At 49.6% G+C, this 19,637-nt stretch overlaps 1 protein-coding gene across 2 annotated transcripts in view; it reads right to left on the minus strand.

Moving 5' to 3' along the window:
* The window catches only part of PREX1 (phosphatidylinositol-3,4,5-trisphosphate dependent Rac exchange factor 1), a 204,436-nt gene that overhangs the window by 60,044 nt on the left and 124,755 nt on the right, over nt 1–19,637 (minus strand). For both annotated transcript variants that reach the window (XM_023197325.3, XM_023197326.2), the window contains exons 7-10: nt 16,907–17,040; nt 8,792–8,910; nt 7,103–7,252; nt 4,795–4,942 (exon numbers count right to left, since the gene is read on the minus strand). In XM_023197325.3, the coding sequence (XP_023053093.1) occupies nt 4,795–4,942; nt 7,103–7,252; nt 8,792–8,910; nt 16,907–17,040 (551 nt within the window). The remainder of the gene's footprint in view (nt 1–4,794; nt 4,943–7,102; nt 7,253–8,791; nt 8,911–16,906; nt 17,041–19,637) is intronic.

Genomic DNA, 19,637 nt, shown 5'->3' on the forward strand with positions numbered 1-19,637 from the left:
GAGAGGCCCTGAGAGGTAAGGTCAGAAAACCAGCGATCTGCCAGTGGGGAGGGGCGCTGGGGTGCAAAGGGCAGCTAGGTCCAAGCTCCCAGAAAGACGCAGCTCGGGACAGTGTGAGGAGAGCTGGAGACACAGGGAGAAGGCTAGCTTGATGGGGAGTTTGAGAGTCAGGGATGGCGGGGTGGGTTGAGAGTTAGGATATGTCAGCTTTCATCCCTCCTTCCTTCCCACCTCCTAGAATCATTCACCCAGTAAACATCTACTTAGCCTACCATGGGCCACAGCCAGGGCAAGGCACAGGGAATACACAGTGAAATGTCTCTGCAGTCTTCCTAAGAAAGCTGCCTGAGCTCAGGCCCAAGGTACCACTTATGACCCAGCACAAGAATCCCCTTTTCTTTGCCTGATCCCTCCATGGGTCGTGGGCTCCAAGAGGGTAGGGACTGGGGGGTACCCACTGGAATACCCATCCCTGTGACTCCACAGCTTGGGGATGCCTCCTGGAGATGACAATGTTAGACAAATCCTTACCGACCCTCTCGTGCATGCTAACACCCCGCACCTGTGCGGACAGGTGACCAAGACACCAAGGAGCCTTCCACCTTGGAGCCCTCCCTCTGGCAGACATCCATAACCGAACGGCATCTAATCTATGCCAAGGGTGAAACTCAAAGCCTTCTTTTTCCAAGAAGCTTTTCCTGACGGCCCCTGCCAGACACGCCTCGCCACACCTGGTCACCCTGAGCTCTGACAGCTCCACCAGCACCCTCAATCTGGGCCAGGGTGACGAGTGACATCCTCAACTCACTCCACTACCGAGACTCCTCCAGTGGCTTCCCAGAGCACCAAGACGGAAATGTGAGCTGCTTGCCAAGGCCCTGCCTGAGGTGACCCCCTTTAACTGCTGGGGCCACATCTCCTGCCCCTCTGACCACTCACCTCCAGCCACAATGGCCTCCTGCTGTTCTGCCATCACTCACAGCTTACCCCAGTCTCAGGGCTTTTGCACCTACTGCTTCCTAAGCCAGGAATGTCGTTCCCTACACCCTCTCATGGCTGGCTCTTGCTTGTCTTTCAGATCGTGGTTAAATGTCACTTCCCCTGAGAGGTCCTAACTGCCCACCCTGCTGAACTAGCCCCATTTCCTCTTGTCCTGACTTCACCCTAAGTATTTCCTCAGCGCATTCAGCAAGTGGCTGAAATTCCCTTCTTTCTGTCTCCTTTTCTGTTGTCTGATTTCCCCCACTGGATGCTTACCTCTATGAGGGCAGGGACTTCATCTGTCCTACTCCCAATTGGCACATAGCGGGGACTCGGTAACACTGAGTGATGAATGAATGAGTGAATCTGTTTTGTCTCCCCTGCTAATGTGAGGATGCCAGAGGGCACAGTGCTCCCCGAAGGACACCCTCCACATTAATACACAGATTTTATTCCTTGCTTTTTAAATGTGGCATCTAAGAGTTTTTTCTCTGAGCGGGGCAGAAAGAGGCCCCTCCTTCATACACTCATCATGCACAGCCAGTACAATTCCCACGTGTTTCGCCAGCACTGTGCTGCACAAGTCACGTGTGTTCTCTCACTGCATCCTCTGACAGTCCTCAGAGGCATGTTTTATTATGTCCCTTTAACTGATCATTCACCGAGGCTCAGAGAGGTTAAGAAACTTGCCCAATGTCACACAGCTAGAAAGTGAGAGAACCAAAACTTGAGTCCAAATCTAACTCAAAGCCCAACCCTTGAGGGTGATAAAGACAAATTAGGCCGGGTGCAGTGGTTCAGGCCTGTAATCCCAGCACCTTGGGAAGCCAAGGCGAGAGGGTTGCTTGAAGCCAGGGGTTTGAGACCAGCCTGGGCAACAAAGCAAGACCCCCATCTGTACAAAAAATAATAAAAATTTGCTATAGAAGCCTGGCGCAGTGGCATGCACCTGTTAGTCTCAGCTACTCAGGAGGCAGGAAGATCGCTTGAGCCCAGGAGTTTGAGACTTCGGTGAGTTATGATCACACCACTGTACTCCAGCCTGGGCAACAGAGCGAGACCCTGTCTCTAAAAACCAAAAGATAAATCAGACACTTTTTATATTCATGCAGTTCCCTAATGGTGGAGACAGATGTAGAGAGAGGAACTGCTAGGGAAAAATAAAATGTGCTGAGTAGAAATAAAAATGAATAGACGAGGCAGAGTACAGTGGGAGAGAGCACCAGTGTGGCTTTGTGATCTTGTACAGAACCCTTCCCTCTCCGTGCCTCAGTTTCCTCACTTTTAAAATGGGGATAACGGCAGTGCCCATTTCACGGTGTTGTGTGGGGATTAAAAGACAGGGCCAAACGCCAGTACATGCAGCAAAGGGCTTGATCGTTATCTCGGTGGCTACCAAGTCCTTCCACCCCGGAGGACCGGGGGGGGCATCTTGGACAAGAAGACTCAGTAGTGGAACCCTGGCGGGGGTAGCAGAATCACAAACCCTAGGGCTGTGTGTACAGCAAAGCCGTGCAGGAAGAAGCGTTTATCAGAACAATCTCCTGCAGAAAGGCTGGCCCTTTCAGACCTGCAGTTACGAAACAAGCCGCAATCCTGGCTCCATCTCAAATGGGCAGTAAAAGAAATCTCTCTAATCCTTCCTGAGGAGGCAGAACACTCCTCGAAGTTCTGATCACAGACAGGCTGTCTCATCGGTCCGGACTGGGCAGTTTGGCAGAAGATGGGAAGGTTCTCTGGCCCCAGGGGCCCGGAAGCAGGCCCCTCCTGAAAGAAAAACCTCCTTTCCTGTGGGATTAGGAGTTGGCTGAAAAGGCCAGCCAGGCTGCCCCATCCCACCCCGCCCCGCCCCGCCTGGCCCAGCCAGCAGGACTCCAGGGCCCAAACTCTCCTCTCCATGGAAGCTCAGAGCTGGAGTTCCTGATCCTTAAGGGCAACAGGGCACTGAGTCCAAGGCACCCTGCAGGTCTGAACTCCCACCTGCTGCCCCTCCACCACAAACCTCAGGCCATGAGTGCCAGCTGTCCCCAAGTCCGCACTCGGCCTCCGTGGCCTGCGCAACATCCATACTGCACCCTGAATGTCTATCAGCATTTCAGTCTCCACCAGGCTCCTGCTCCTTCCCAGGGACCTGCTCCTGCCTCCCCACCTCCTCCTCCCCCTGTCTTCTGGAGCAGCACCACCTTCTCGCCAGCAGCTCCACTCAGGGGTCTCTGCCCCCTCCTCCTTCCAATGCCATCATCGGGCCTCAGGGCCCAGGCCTGCCTCTTCTCTCCCTTCAGGTTCCCTTGCGCAGTTCAGGCCATCTCGTGGCTTTAAAGACCATTTAACGCCATATCCCATGTGTAGGTCCCCAGTGCAGACCTTTCTCCCCAAGTCAAGATTTTGCATCCAACCAACAAGCCCACATCTCCACCTGGGTGTCTATCAGTCTGACCGTAACCTGTCCACAACTGCACTGATGGGCTTCCCACTGCCCCTGCAGCCTGCTTCTCCCACCGTCGTCTTCCCCTTCTCAAAGGAGCAACTCCAGCTTTCCAGTGCCTCGCCGTCCTGAACTCCCTTTATTTTTCCACCCCATCAGCAAACGCTGTTGCCTTCCAAGTTATCCAGAACACAGCCACTGCTCCCCGCCTCCACAATGACCATCCCGGCTCAAGCATGGCCCACGCAACCTCTCACCTGGTCCACAACACTGTGATAAAACAGCAGCTTTTACCCTAGGCCTCTGCAAAGGCTTTAGGAAGTGGAGGCAGTTTAAGTCCTTACATTCTAAATAAAGTTCCCGCATTGCCGGCAAACTTCTCTCCTCAGCTGCACCACAAGTTTCATGAGGTTGCAAGTCCTTGGCACTGTCCTTTCCAGAGTGTCTAGTACGTTGTAGGGCCTCAAAACAGCCTGGTCATTTTACAAGGACTGGATTTCTTCTGCCTCTCCCGTGCCCCAGCCCTCACCCTCAGGTGACCTGAGTGTAAGAGCCAGCCTGTCACACCTGTGTTCTGACCCCTTTGAACCCCAGTTATAAAATGGGGCTATATTTCCCAAACAGAGAAAGTGGAGGCTCTGAGCACTGAGAAGGTTATAGAAGCTTCCCTTGCCCCTCACATGTAACTCAGGAAGAGAGGCCTTCCGAGACACCCTCCCTGCCGACACCCTGACCTGGGACTGCCAGCCTCCAGAACTGTGAAGCAATACATTTCTGTTGTTTAAGCCACACAGTTTTGTACGACTTTGTTATGGCAGCCCCAGCCAAAAAAAAATGGGATGGGGGTGCCTACCTTTATTCTTCCAGTCCTTAAAACACCTTTGTAATCAATTACCTGTGTTCAATACCTCCCTGCTTGAAATACCTAGAGTGGCTTCTCTTTTCCCAAGTGCTACAGCAGCATTTTTCAAACCGTCAGTGCTTCGTGAAACAATGTCATGGGTCTTGCCAGCATTACTTTTGAAATGAATGAAGAAGCAACTTGAATACAACAGAAGGAATAGAACAGAATAGAAACAGATATTCTCAGAGTGGGATCAAGCACAGTAAGCTCTGTGAAACCTCAGCTTCAATCATATATTACATGAATGGGTGTACCAGGTCACAGTGGAAAACTTATGTCTGGTAGTGGGTTGAAAGACCTGATTTAGGGACCCCACTAGCCTTCTTGACCTCTGAGGGCTGCTCCATGAGGATTCAGGTCCTTTTGCGGCTCTGGCCAGGACGGCCCCTGGGCAGGGCCAGGCTGCATGGGTGGATGGGGATGATCTGCCCCACCTCCAGCTGAGAGCCCAGGGACCCAGGGAGTTCAGGGTGAGGCCACTCACTTGCCAAGAAAGCACTTGGGGACAGTGCTCAGCTTTCTCCGGCGGTCCTTGATGAGGTTCACCTTCTTGTTCATCATCATGTGGTACAGCTTCTCCCCCTTCTCCGCAATCATGACGTAGGCGTCACGCTCCATGCCCAGCTTCAGGCCTGCACAGGGGCACGGTCAGCACTGGAGAGAGCACCAGACCCAGGGCAGGGAGGGGTCGGGGGGAGACAAGGGGCAGGCCCACAGCTCCTGAAAGCTGGCCTGCCACCTGGCTCCCCACCTGCCCCCCCACCACCACCACGCCAGCGGCAGCTAGAGGGCACCGACTGTCACTGCCCTAGTCACCTGCCAATGACACCTCAAAAACACCATTTTACAGACAGCAAAGCTGAGACCCACAGAGGTTAACTCCTGGGATAATAGGGGGTCATGCCTTCAACCCAGGAATCAGGCTCTACAGCTATGTTCTTAATCACTTTCCTATGTTGCTTCCCCAACCCGAGGGTGGGTTTCCAGATTCACAGGTTATCAGAAAACTTGTCAGTATCCTCATTCCAGCCCAGTGATAAAAGTCTGGTCATTCTTCCAGCCAACACTCACAGGACCTGACCCTAATCTCTGCCCACATTTTTCTATTTTGACTCCCATCTAATTTTGACAACAGCAAATGCTTTTATAGCACCTACTACGTGACAGTACTCCTCATGAGAAACCCATAATAATAAGGTGCCATAATTATCCCCATTTTACAGATGAAGAAACTGAGGTCCAGAGAAGTTCCATTCTCTGCCCAAGGTTGCCCAATTGGAAGTGGTGAAACCAGAATTTAGACCCAGGAAGTTGGTTCCAGATTCGTGCTCGTGACCACTGTGAACCCGGTCCTGAGTTCAGGATGTGGACAACACCCAATTCTAACCACCAAGACCCACTTGGGCCACACCCCCACCCATGATCCCATGTGCCCAACAAAGACCACAAAGATACTGATCGGCCTCACCTAGGCCACATCCCTGAACCCTATCCCAGTCCTGATCACACACTCAGCCCTGATCCATTTCAGAGGTCACAACCCTGCCTAACCAGGCCCCCAGTTCAGTGGTTTATCTGGCCTAATATCATTTTAATAAGTGTTGATGCAACATTTAGGATCAGAAAATGTCACCTAAAAATTCAGGTGTCTAGCTTCTCTAGACAAATAATCCATGGATTTGGCCCCACTGAGCCCATATTCCTGAGAGAGGGTGGTGGCTTGTCTTGGGTGGAAGTAGGGAGAGGAGAGGAGAAGCGGATGGGTATGACATATATGCGAAAGGCAGAGTTCAAGGGACTTGATCTATTGAATTTGGGGAGCAGGTGTTGCAGGGGAGACCAGGGATGATATGAACAGTCTGACACAGTCTGACTCGGAACTGTAGGGCGAAGGGAGGAGCCACTGACTGATACACAGAAGTCAAGGGGAAGAGCAGGTTTGGGGCGGAAGGCCAGGGGAAATGAAGAGCTGTGATTTAGACACAGCAAGTGTGAGCGTCTGCGACACCTCCAAGTGGCAGTTTCAAGGAAGCAGGATATACATCTGGAGGCAAATGAGGCCCAGTTTCCTCCTCAGTAAAACTGGGAGGTGGGGAGGTTTTTTAGGGTTACGTGTCAGATTTTGAAATGTGCTCAAATCCAAGACCTCTTGTAGCAGCATTATAACCCTCTACAGCAGGAACTTGGATCCCCATTTATCAGATGAGATCACTGAGGTCTGGGAAGCTGGAGTAATTTGTCCCAAAACACACCAAAGCCTCCCTTTCCCAGCCTGGTGGTCTCTGCACAAAACAGCCCGGTGCCTCCACACAGTTGTTGCATGCCCATCCCCAAGCCCACCCTCCAATTATATCCAGCCCCTGCACTTCCTCATATGAACTGCTTTAGGGGTGCCTGTGCCCAGAGGGACTCCTGACTGAGGTTAACGGGCAGCTCCAATGGACCCTCCTCCTAGAATTAAATTCAGTGAATGTCAAAGAAAACCTCAGGCGCAGGGCATAGGGCTATGTGCAGGAAAGGGGAGCATCTTGAGTCCTAATCCTTAAGGGTGAAGACCTTCAGCAAGACCCTTCTATTGGGCCTCAGTTTCCCCATTTGTCTAATGGGCAATCTCTGAGGTACCACCAAGTTGGAACAGTCCCAGAGCTCCATGTCCCTTCAAATACCTGCTTCTTACAGCTCTGATCCTCCCTAAAAGGACCCTATGCCTCTTCCCTAGACACAGCCCCCACTCAGAAGAAGCCACGCATAGCTCAGGGATCCCAGGCGAGCCCCCCAAAGCCGCCGCTCACTCTCGCGCTGCTCCCGCTCGCGGATGATGGCGTCCAGCCACTTCTGCTTCTCCTCCGCCGTCTTGGCCATGCAGACAAACCACTTGTTCTTGGCCGTGTTGTGGATCTTCCAGCCGTTGGTGACGGTATAGCCATTGCTGTGGTAATCCGCTGGTGGGGGCAGGAGGCAAAGGTGCAGCGCGTGACCCTCAACACTCCCCATTACCAAGCCTTTCCATCCCAGCACAGGGCAGGGCCCTCGCCTGCATCAGGATGGGGAGCTGGACTTCCAGCCCTTCAAACGCTCACTTCTTATCCTTGTCCAGTGGACAAGGAAGACCTTATGCAAACAAAGACCCCTCTCAACCACTCAATGACAGGGGACTTCATTTTAAGACTTTGCATCTAGGCACAAACACAGCAGTGACTCATGGGGAGAGACTTGCCTGGAGCCCCAAAATGCTTCCTGGGCTCCTCCCATCTCACTCGGGCACTGGAGTTACTTAAAACCTTAGTGCCAGACTGACAAGCCAAGTTAAACATGGGACCCCTACCCAATGCTGGCTGGGATGGGACCTGGAAAACCTCTCAAACAGGATGGCATGATCTAGGGAAGCGAAAGCCTGAATCTGAGGAGGGCTCCACAGGCTTCATGAGACTGCCAAAGGGGCTTGTGGCTCAAAACCAAGCAAGAACCCCTGCTCTGGACAAGCTCAAAAGCACACATACTAGGAGATGCTCACATGAGCCCTCACAGTGTCACTGTGCATGACCGTGAGCGGTGGAAACAGACCATATGTCCGTCAGCCAAAGAATGGATGAAGCGTGGAACGTTCACGTGATGGAACACTCTGCAGCAACGGAAACCAACAGGCTGCAAACAGCTACATGCAGAGACATGGATGAACCCCACCAACGTGGTGTTGAGTGAAAGAAACAGTTTGTTTAAAAAATGTAGATCATATTTTTGGGGCAGGGAGACAAGGTGTCGCTCTGTCGCCCAGGCTGGAGTGCAGTGGTGTAATCATGGCTCACTGCAGCCTCGACCTCCTGGGCTCAGACAATCCTCCCACCTCAGCCTCCCCAGTAGCTGGGACCACAGTTGTACGCCATCACGTCCGGCTAGTTTTTGTATTTTTTTGTACAAACAGGTTTTCTCCATATTGCCCAGGCTGGTCTCAAATTCCTGGGCTCAAGCGGTCTGCCCACTTCAACCTCTCAAAGTGCCAGGATTACAGGCATGAGCCACCACACCCAGCCACCATATTTTATGACCATTTAAGTAAAATGGTCATGACCACTATATGACCAGGTGGGTTGTATATATATGTAAAACCACTTAAACTCATGTAATCATATAATCACTTATATAAGGTTCAAAAACAGAAATTTTAATTAAAATGTTTAGTCATAAATGCTTAGGAGATTAAAATGTTTTTACAAAGCGAGAAAATGATCATCACAAAATTCAGACAGTGGTTACTTCTAGGGGGAAGAAGGCATTGCAAGGAGGAAGGATTTGGGGTGCAGTGTTTTATTTCTTAACTTGAATGCTAACCACCCAGATGTTTGCTTCATGCATCTGTGCTCTCGGCACTTTTCTGTAAGTAGGTTACATCTCATGATAAAAGAAAAAGTATATTTAAATGAAACAGAGAGAGTGTGAGGGAGCAGGGAGGGCTCAGGCAGGGCTGGGGGGGGGGGGGCTACCTGTCCCATCTTCCACGTTCTCCACCTCCATGACTTCAGTGTTGATTCGACCCCTGAAGATGTAGAGGGAGCCATTGATGGATTTGGTCCTCTTAGTGGACTTCTTGCTCCCGGTGACCCTGAAAGACAGTGAGAAGTCGGTGTTCTCTGCACATCACCTCCCAGATGCAACTGTTTTCAATAGCACAAAGGGGAACGAAACACTGAAGGGAGACCAGGGGACAGAGAGGAGCCCCAGGCAGGGTTCAGGAGCGGGCGTGTTTGGCTGGTGCTGGGGTAACCTGAACAAGTCACTTCTCTTCCAGCCACAGCTTCCCCATCTGGAAAACAGGCTAATAGCCTTCCTGACCCCACAGAGCTACTTTTCAGCCAAGAGGAGACATGGGAGACCAACAGGAGGTAACAGAAACCCAATCTTCTTGGCTAGAAAATGGGGACAGGCCTATTAAGTTTCTCAAAGACAGGAACTTCCTGAAATAGGACCAGAATGGAAGGAGGTTTGGAATTGGTTGTCCATTCATCCATCCATCCATCTATCCATCATCCACCTTCCCATGGTTCAATCATTCACTCAAGTGAATTCTATCGTTCACCCATTCCTATAGTCTAAATGTTGGTGTCCCTCCAAAATTTGTAAGTTGTATCCTAACCCCCAAGGTAACGGTATTAGGAGGCAGGGCCTTTGAGAGATGAAGAGGTCAGGGGGAAAAGGACCTCATGAATGAGATTAGGCCCTTATAAAAGAGGCGTCAGAGAGCTTGCTCGCCCCTTCTGCCACGGGAGGACACAGCAAGAAGGCACCATCTATGAAGCAGAAAGCAGGCCCTCGCCAGCACCGAGTCTACCAGCACCTTTAATCTTGGACTTCACAGCTTCTAGAACTGTACAAAATACATTTCTGTTTTTACTTTATTTCATTTTATTTATTTTTTATTATTTTTAAGATGGAGTCTCACTCTGTCGCCCTGGCTGGAGTGCACTGGCATGATCTTAGCTCACTGCAACCTCCGCCTCCCGGCTTCAAGTGATTCTCCTGCCTCAGCCTCCCTAGTAGCTGGGACTACAGGCATGTCTCACCCTGCCCAGATAATTTTTTGTATCTTTAGTAGAGACAGGGTTTCACTGTGTTAGCCAGGATGGTCTCCATCCATCTCCTGACCTCATGATCCACCCACCTCGGCCTCCCAAAGTGCTGGGATTACAGGTGTGAGTCACCATGCTGGCCTTATTTTATTTATTTATTTATTTTTTTTTTTTTTTGAGATGGAGCCTCGCTGTGACGTCCAGGCTGCAGTGTAGTAGTGTGATCTCAGCTCACTGCAGCCTCTGCCTCCCAGGTTCAAATGATTCTCCTGCCTCAGCCTCCCGAGTAGGTGGGACTACAGGCATCTGCCACCACACTCGGCTAATTTTTGTATTTTTAGTAGAGACGGGGTTTCACCATGTTGGCCAGGCTGGTCTCGAACTCCTGACCTCAAGTTATCCACCCACCTCGGCCTCCCAAAGTGTTGGGATTACAGGTATGAGCCACCACGCTCAGCCCAAATTTCTGTTGTTTCAAACCTCCAGTTTCTGGTATTTTGTTATAGCAGCCTAAGGGACTAAAACAGTCACTCAACAAACATCTGGCCAGAGCTTCCTATGAGGAGGATACCAAGTCAGGAGCCATGGGGAGTCACTTATCTGTGTATCCAACAAGCCACGTGGAGAATGTGCCAGGAACTGTTTTAGGTACTGGGGCTGCATGGCTGAACCAAACAACGTCTCTGGGAACTCTACTTCTAATATAGGGTTGGAGGCGGGACACAGAGACAGTCCCTAAATAAGGTAAACCGTATGTTAGATCAAAGGCGCTAAACGCTCTGGGGAAGATATGGCAGAAAATGAACTCCCAGAGCTCAACGGCCACTTGGTGGTGTGCACAGGCCTCTGCTCCAGCAGGTGGGCTGTATGCTCACCAAGAGCCAGTGGGGGTGTTCCCACACTGACTTGGCTGATGTGTACTTGTTACTCTAAGCGGGTAAATGAAATATGAGATAAGCTGAGGATTCGGGAATGTGGAAGAGACTTAACTCTCTGAAAACTAAGTTGTAAGGGGTGAAGATGTGGGCTTCTGCTGTGCGTGTGAGATGGGAGCCACGGAGGGTTGGACCACAGGCGGAATGGGATGGACTTGTTTCAAGAGACTCCCTGTGTCTGCTGGTGGAGAAGGGACTAGAACCAGAGAGGAGACCACTGCAATCATCAAGATGAGAAAGGATGAGGGTGTGTATGTGTGTGTTTGTGTGTGTATACACATACCTATAAACATATGCATACATATGTGCATATACATATTTTTGTAAACTTGGTATTAAAGTATAAAATCCACACAGAAAAAAAATGCCCAAAGAAGCATTAATATGGCTCAATTAATTTTTGCAAGGGAACACACCTGTATCAACATGTTTAGCTCCCCATAAGCACCCCCTTACGCCCCTTTCCCATCACTGCCCTCTTCCCCTGACAAGGGCAACCACTATCCTGACGTCTAACCCCACAGATTTGCTTTGCCTGTGTTTGAACTTTACACAAATGGAATCACAAGTGTGTACTTTTGTGTTCAGCTTCCTTCACTCAGCCTCACGGCTGTGAGAGTTACCAGTGCTGCCGGGTGGAGTGACACGGCCACACACTGGGCTTCCTTCCAGTGTGGTGCTGCTGTGAGATTCCTGCACGTGCCTGACAGAGACGTGTGTGCGCATTTCTTTGGGCTAGATACCTGAGGAGCTGAATTACTGAGTGATAAGCAATGTGCATGATTAGCTTTAGGAGATACTGCCAAGCTGTTTTCCAAAATAGCTGTACCGATTTTCCCACACCTAACACTGCAGGAACATTCCAGTTGTCCCATATCCTCTATAACTGGTATTTTATTTCTCATTTTGGCCATTATGGTACGTATATAGTAGTAGCTCATTAACATTTCATCTGTAGTTCCCTGATAAGTAAATAACCTCAAACACCACTGTATGTTTATTAGTGATCTGGTGCCTTCTTCTGTGAAATGACTGTCCCTTGTCATTTATTGTTGAATTTTCTTAATTATTTAAAGTAGAGGTTGGCAACTGTTTTTTTCTGAAAAGGGCCAAATAGTACACATTTTCAGTTTCGTAGGCCATACGGTCTCTGTTACAACTACTCAACTCTGCTCTTATGGCATCAAAGCAGCTAAGACTGTATATAAACAAATGGGTATAGTTGTGTTCCAATAAAACTTTATTGACAAAAATGGGCACAGGGCCAAATCTGGCTACAGGGCCTCTTTATATATTCTGGATGTGAACACTCTAGCCAGTATACAGACTATAAAAACCTTTTCCCAGTCTGTGGCTTGTCTTTTCACTGTCCTCACAGTATTTTTTAATGAAATTCTTAATTTTAACATAGTCTAATGAATTTAGTTCTCCTTCACAACTATACTCTTTGTCCTATTTAAGACATTTGCTTACCCCTAAATCATGAAGATATTCTCCTTTGCTTTCTTCTAGAAGCCTTATTGTTCTACCGTTTACATTTAAATCTATGATCCAGCTGAAGTTGATTTTTGTGTTTGGTATGAGGTAAGGGTCAAGAATCACTTTTTCCCCCACTGGGGAATATCAAACTGACCAAGCACCATTTATTGTACTGCATTAGTGCTTTTGTTGAAATTCAAATGACTGCTTACATGTGGGTCTATTTCTAACTCATTATTTGATTCCATTACTCTACATGTCTGTTTTCATACCAATACCACGCTGTCTTAATTACTATGACCTTACAGCAGGGCTTGGAATCTGGTAATAACAGTCCCCTAGCTTTGTCCTTCTTCATAATTGTCTTCACTATTTCTGTCTCTGGATTTTCCTGTAAATTTTACAGTCCGCTGATCATACACACACACACACACATACATACACACGTACACAAACCCCCTCCTAGAGTATTTATTGGAATTGCACTGAGGTTCTGGACAAAGTTTGATGACAGGATGGAAAGGACTTGCTGATGAAGTAGGTATGGGGACAAGGATAGCTCAAAATCAAGAAGATTCTGGCTTCAGCTCCTGGGCAAATTTCTTCTCCTGCCTCCAGACTCAAGCAGATATCAGCTCTTCCTGGGTCCTGAGCCTGCCAATCCTAGGATCAGAATGACACTATTGGCTTGTCTTCAGCTTGCGGACGACAGAACTTGGGACCTGTCGGCCTCCATAATCACATGAGTCAATTGTTTATTTAAATCTCTTTACACACACACACACATACACACACACCCTATTGGGTCTGTCGCTCTGGAGAACCTTGACTTAATAAAAATTTTGGTACCATTTACTGGTAATGAGGAAGATCCAAGGAGCAGAAGTAAGATAAAAAAAGAAGAGCCCTTTTCAGACACAACTGAAGTGTGAGCTACGTGTGAGACACCCAAATAAAGATACATATTTCTATTTCTTCCACTTGACCATGTACCAGGCCTTATTCTAACCACGTTACATGTCTACCCTTTACATGTTTTACTCTGTAGAAACAACCCCATGAAATGAGGACTACTTTTATCCCCATATAACGGGTAGGAAAACAGAGGTGCACACAGCTGACATAATTTGCTCAAGGTCACACAGATAGTAAGCACAGCCCCTATGCTCTTTTTTCTTTTTCTTTTCCTTTTTTTTTTTTTTTTTTTTTTTGAGACAGAGTCTTGCTCTGTCTCCCAGGCTGGAGTGCAGTGGTGCCATCTCAGCTGACTGCAACCTCCACCTCCCGGATTCAAGCGATTCTCCTGCCTCAGCCGCCCGAGTAGCTGGGATCACAAGCGCATGCCACCACACCCGGCTAATTTCTTTGTATTTTCAGTAGAGACAGGGTTTCACCATGTTAGCCTGGATGGCCTTGATCTTCTGACCTTGTGATCCACCCGCCTCGGTCTCCCAAAGTGCTGGGATTACAGGCATGAGCCACTGCGCCCGGCCCTCTGTGTCAACTGCTGCCTCTAAGATGCTGAGCAGGGGGTTGAGATGCATGAGACTTTGCTCTTCTGGGTCTTGGTTTCCCCTTCTGGAGGATGGGAGGTGGGTTTTTAAAACACTCCTTCCCGTTTTCCACTTCAAATACCCAAGGAGCCTCTGCTTTTGAATTCGCCCAGAAGCACTGTGAGTCAGAGACCTCCCCTGACCCATGTCCTGGATGGGTGGTGCCCTGCATGACCCAGACAAAGACAAACACAGTCAACAGTCACCAAGCCACTCCAGGCATTGCCTGCACCCACATCGGACTCAGGCCGGGAGATCCACTCACCATTGCCCAATCTCCTGGGCCTCTCGGAGCTCAGCCCTTTGGCTCTCCATCCAAAAGCAGGAATGCTGGCCGCCTGCCAGCTTCTCTCAAGAGACAGATGTGCCCTTTCCCTGCAGCCGGCCCAGCTCGCTTGTGGAAGTGAGATGGGGAATGGCCTTGAAAGGCTCAGGGCACCCACAAGGAAGGCCCTAGGGAGCCCACTTGGAATCCGGTACTATCAGAATCAGCTGCTGTCCCTGCACAGGTGAGACTGCCTCAGAGGAGGCAGAGCCTGCACCCGGAAGCCAAAGGCTGGGTAAACTCAGCTAAAAGTTGGGAGCAGGTCACAGAGACCTAAAGGGACGTTCTGTTTTCCAAACCCCAGTGTTCTGGGAAAAGTGCCTGCTCCAGACTGCTCGGGGCAGAGTGGTGGGGCAGGGCTCAGGGCGGACATTGGCAGCAGCCCTGAAACTACCCAAGGAGGACTCTGAGGACAGCCCCAGAGAGACCAGAAAGGAGGCAGGGAAAGAGGAGAAGGGGGCGTTCATGAGCAGACAGCAGGACGTGAGACAGACAGACCTCAAGGAGTGGGCGGGAATGAAGGAGCAAATGAGAAAGGGCCATGCTGAGCCAGCCACTAGGAGAGAGCAGAAGCAGGAGGCCCAGGCCCTCACAGGGAGGGCCAAGCCCAGAACAGGGGGGGAAAGGGCAATGGGGAAGGGCCTGTGGTTTCAGAGCCTCCTGTGTACCAGGAGCTGTACCTGTGTGACCACACCAGAGCCAAGTTAACAACAATGGTGCTGGCAGCTACTATGCTGTGCACCCACTATATGCCAGGCACACTCACATATCTGATCTTCAACGGTCCTAAGAGGTACATAGGATCATTGACTCTGTGTTACAAAAGAGGAAACTGAGGCACAGAGAGAGGCAAAGTCACAGATCTGCAAAGGTGGCTAAACAGGGATCCAATGGGGGGCCGAGCTCTTAACCAAACTCTACTACAAGGAGGGTCTGATCGTCCCCACTTTACAGAAGAGAAAATGAAGGCTCAGAGAGGCCCACTGGAAGAGGAGGACAGTGGGAAGCGCACACATGGCTATGGAGCATCCATTATTCATCCAGTGGTAAGGTTTCTCACTACACCTTGGGAGGCCAGCACAGACAGATAAGGAAACTGAGGCTCAGAGATGATCAGTGGGATGGCCTGGACCACAAAGCAAGTTATAGGAAATGCTGAAGGTAGGGCTTAGGGCCTGGACCTCAGGCCTCAGCTCTAGTCTTTGCTAGACAGAGGAGTTAAGAAGCCTCTGGAACATCACTATTTTGTCCCTAACACAAAGTAACAGCAAAGAGATTTTGAAAAGTGCTACAGGGGTCAGCTGAGACCATCCTATAACTGCTGAACATGAAAACGTAAAGTCAGGAATCTCTCTGTGCCAGTCCACCCACCCACCCACACATCCAACCATCAGTTCCCACCAACTACTACAGGCATCCACCCCCCACATCTACCTCCTAATTTCCCCTCTCTCCAATCATTCACCCATCCACCCACCTAGTAATCCAACTGTCCCACTTTCCCTTCCAGAGCCCAACCACCTCGGCAACTATCAACCAAACACCCATCCACCAACATGTCAACCAACTGGCCATCTATCCACTAATCTCCAAACCTCTGTCACCCACCCACCTTCCCAATTATATAACCACCTATCCATCCATCCATCTACCCATTCACTCAATACACCATACCAGAAGACCCCAATCTACCATTCATCTAGACACATATCTGCCAATCTTCATATCCATTTCTCTAACTGCCTGAACATCCACACATGCCCCCAGCTTTCCATCTATTCTTCCATCCAGCCGTCTCCTAAACCTCCAAGCATTCAAACACTCATTCACTCACCCACACGTCAATTCCAACATCCATCCACATTCCTTCCTTCCCTCCCTGCCTCCTTCTATCTACCATCCATTCACCTCCCAAACCTCCAGCCATCCGTGCCTCATCCCGTGTGCCCACACAACCCGTCACCACACTTCCCATCACACATACACCTGCCTCTGTCTACCTACTCAGTCATCCATCCACTTACTCCTAGACTCTACATATTGCAAGAAGCACCAGTGAGAGACACAAAGAAGCTGAAGAAACTATCCCGACCCTCCAAAAACTGAACGGTGAAAGAGCTTCACTCCTCTCGAACCCTCAACTTTTAGATCTTAGAATTACAGGATGTTGGTGTCACAAAGAACCTCCCAGTTTCTACAAGCATCTAGACCTACACTATCCAATATGGTAGCCAAGAGCCACAGGCAGCTACTGAGCACTTCAAACATGCCCAGGACAAATTCAGATGTTTTGTGAGTATGACATACACACCAGATTTTGAGGACTTAGTGTAAAAAAAAAAACCCACCACACAAAATACCTCTTTAATAATTTTTTAAATAATAATTACATGTATAATTATAATTGAATATAATATTCTAATATTTGGGGAACTATTAGGTTAAATAAAATATATTATTTAAATTCATTTTACCTGTTTCTTTTTACTTTTTTAAAGGTAAAAAAGTAAATTTTTTTACTTTTTTACTTTTTTATTTATGTCTTGACTTGTTACATTTTTTAAAGGCTACTAGAACATTTAACATAACATGTGGCTCGCATTGTATTTCTACTAGACAGCACTGATTTAGAACAATCAGAACACAGGAAAGGGAGACCCAGAGAGGGGAGTGACAAGCCCAGGGCATCACCTAGAGAAGGTAGCAAGCTAGACCCCATCCCAGTGTCCTGGCCACTCACCTGGATTTCCGCTTGCAGTAGACGAGGAGGTTGTCAAAGAGAAAGAAGGCCCTTTCCTGGATGTTGCCCGCCGAGATCTTTAACAAAGTCCCTTGCAGGAGGAGCTGAGTGCAGATGTCGGTGAGGTTGGAACCCTGGGAGAGCAATGAGGACGCAGTGAATGGTCCTACCCAGGAACATCCCCTTCCTTTCCCAGAGACAGAACCTACTACTACCACCTGCTGCACGCCAAAAACTCCACCAGCAAGCCTGTCAATGGACAGAAAATCAATACGATGTGATTAGTGGCTTCCATCTGCTGAGTATGCCAGGAAAATCCTGGGGAGGGCACACTGATGTGACCACATGTCCCTTTTACAGGAGAGGAACTTGGGGCTCAGGAAGGAATGACTCACCCAGCTAATACAGCTAATAGTAGGTCCTCGTCAGCATCTGGGTATGTTTTGGTTCAGTTTTTGTTTTTTGGGGGTTTTTTTTTTTTTTTTTTTTTAAAGGGGGTTTTCCCTTTTTTTGCCCAGGCTGGAATGCAATGGTGCGATCTCGGCTCACTGTAACTTCCGCCTCTTGGGTTCAATGGATTCTTCCTGCCTCAGCCTCCTGAGTAGCTGGGATTACAGGCATGCACCACCATGCTCAGCTAATTTTGTATTTTTTTAGTAGAGACAGGGTTTCACCATGTTGGTCAGGCTGGCCTTGAACTCCTGACCTCAAGTGATCCAACCGCCTCGGCCTCCCAAAGTGCAGGGATTACAGCCATAAGCCACCACGCCTGGCCTCATTCAGTTTTTATTGTGAGTTTTTTTTTTTCACCTATTCCTTCCCCACTATTTATTTATGTCTTGACTTGTTACTAGATATCCCTCATCTGAATGCCCCTTCTGTAAGGACAGGGCCCGAATCAACTACGTGCCCTGTGTATGCCCAGCACCCACAACATTCTCTGGCACACAGTAGGTGCTCAACAAATGCAATGTGTAAAACATCAGGGGCAGGATCCTGTGGGCATTCCACCTAGCTAAGCTAAAGATGTACACGTCAAGCCCAAACCTGGTCGCCTATGCTAAGCGGCAGGGAAGGGGTGACAAAGACGTGCATGACGTTCACTGAACATCAGTGAGCATCCGGGCAGAGTGGCTGGGAAAGGCATCAGGGAGGAGCCAGCAGACCTTGGAAGACAAAAATTAAGATAAAGAGGCTGGCTGGGCATGGTGGCTCATGCCTGTAATCCTTTGGGAGGCTGAGGCAGGAGGATTACCTGAGGTCAGGAGTTTAAGACCAGCCTGGCCAACATGGTGAAACCCCATCTCTACAAAAATACAAAAATTAGCCGGGCATGATGGCGGGTGCCTGTAATCCCAGCTACTCAGGAGGGTGAGGCAGAGAATCGCTTGAACCTGAGAGGGAGAGGTTGCAGTGAGCCGAGATCATGCCATTGCACTCCAGCCTGGGTGACAGAGCAGAACTCTTATCTTTAAAAAAAAAAAAAAAAAAAAAAATAGATAAAGAGGTTGAGGGCAGGGATGGGAAGGTCCTGGCTGGGAGGGATCTTCAGAGCCTGGGATCACACAGGTCTCCCTGAAGCCGAGAGGACCCAGGCAAGAGCAGAGAGATCCCAAAGTCCAAAGAGAGAAGAAAAGAGACCTTGGTGGGCACCGAATGCCAAATGAGGCAGCCCCTCAATCCACGTCCCTCTTCTGTCGTTTTGGGGAATGGAGTCTTGCCTGGTACTTGGCTGCCCAGCCACAGACTACATCTCCCAGTCCCCCTTGTGCCAGGTGTGGTCACATGACTAAGCTATCCCCAATGTGCCTCACTGCCAGGGCGCATCCTTGAAAGAAAATGGCTTCCCTCCCCTTCCTCTTTCCACAGGCTGGGGTGGTGGGATACACTGCAGCAGATGGTGGGGTAAGGAGCTGGAGGGAAACTGGGTCCTGGCAGAGCAGAGCTGCCCACCCTAGCCTGGCTGGCTGCCTCTGCGCTGCTAATGAGAACCGCGTTGCAATGCTAATAAGCCACCTCCCTGAGGCTGCTGCATCGCTTCCCTACAGCAGTCAACCGCGGACTTTAATTAATACAATAAAGTACAGACAACAGGGTGCCATGGACATTTAGGCCCAAGGAATATTATGCAAAAGCAGTGTTTTAAGGGAGTTTCATGTGACAGACCGGCAGATTACACTGAAGAAAGAAACAAGAAGTGATGTTGTCCCTGCCTGGAAATGAACTTGGGGAGAGAGGGATAATTATTCACAGAATCTCCTTCCCCAAACACTGAACACCCAGAACCAGCATGGAGTTCCTATCCCACTGGGACCTGCTGACTCAATTCTTTCTGAGATCCAGTAAGGGGAACTGGTTCTGGCAGCTGAGAAGCCAGGCTGTCTGCTAACGGCCTACAGGGGACTCTCTCGCTGGTGTTAGACCTGGTCTGCTCTGTGCCCATGGTCCAGTTGGGTACAACAAACCCATTCACTCAACAGTGCCAGAGACCCCTCTGGAGACCGGGAAAGCAGCTTCCTTGTGGTGAAGAGCTGTGCAGCTGGGACAGGAGCCTGCACTCATTATCACACATCACGGCCTTCGGCTTGGCTAGAGGCCAGGTGAGCATGGATGATTGCATGCCCACAGACAGATCTCAGGTTTCCAGTGAGGCAGCAGCCTGCGCACCAAGACTCAGGGCTGTCATGAGGAAGAGCCCCTGGGACCCCAGGCATCCTCGCAAACAGGGTGA

The sequence above is a fragment of the Piliocolobus tephrosceles genome, chromosome 20 (assembly GCF_002776525.5).
Source record: "Piliocolobus tephrosceles isolate RC106 chromosome 20, ASM277652v3, whole genome shotgun sequence".
Taxonomy (NCBI): domain Eukaryota; kingdom Metazoa; phylum Chordata; class Mammalia; order Primates; family Cercopithecidae; genus Piliocolobus; species Piliocolobus tephrosceles.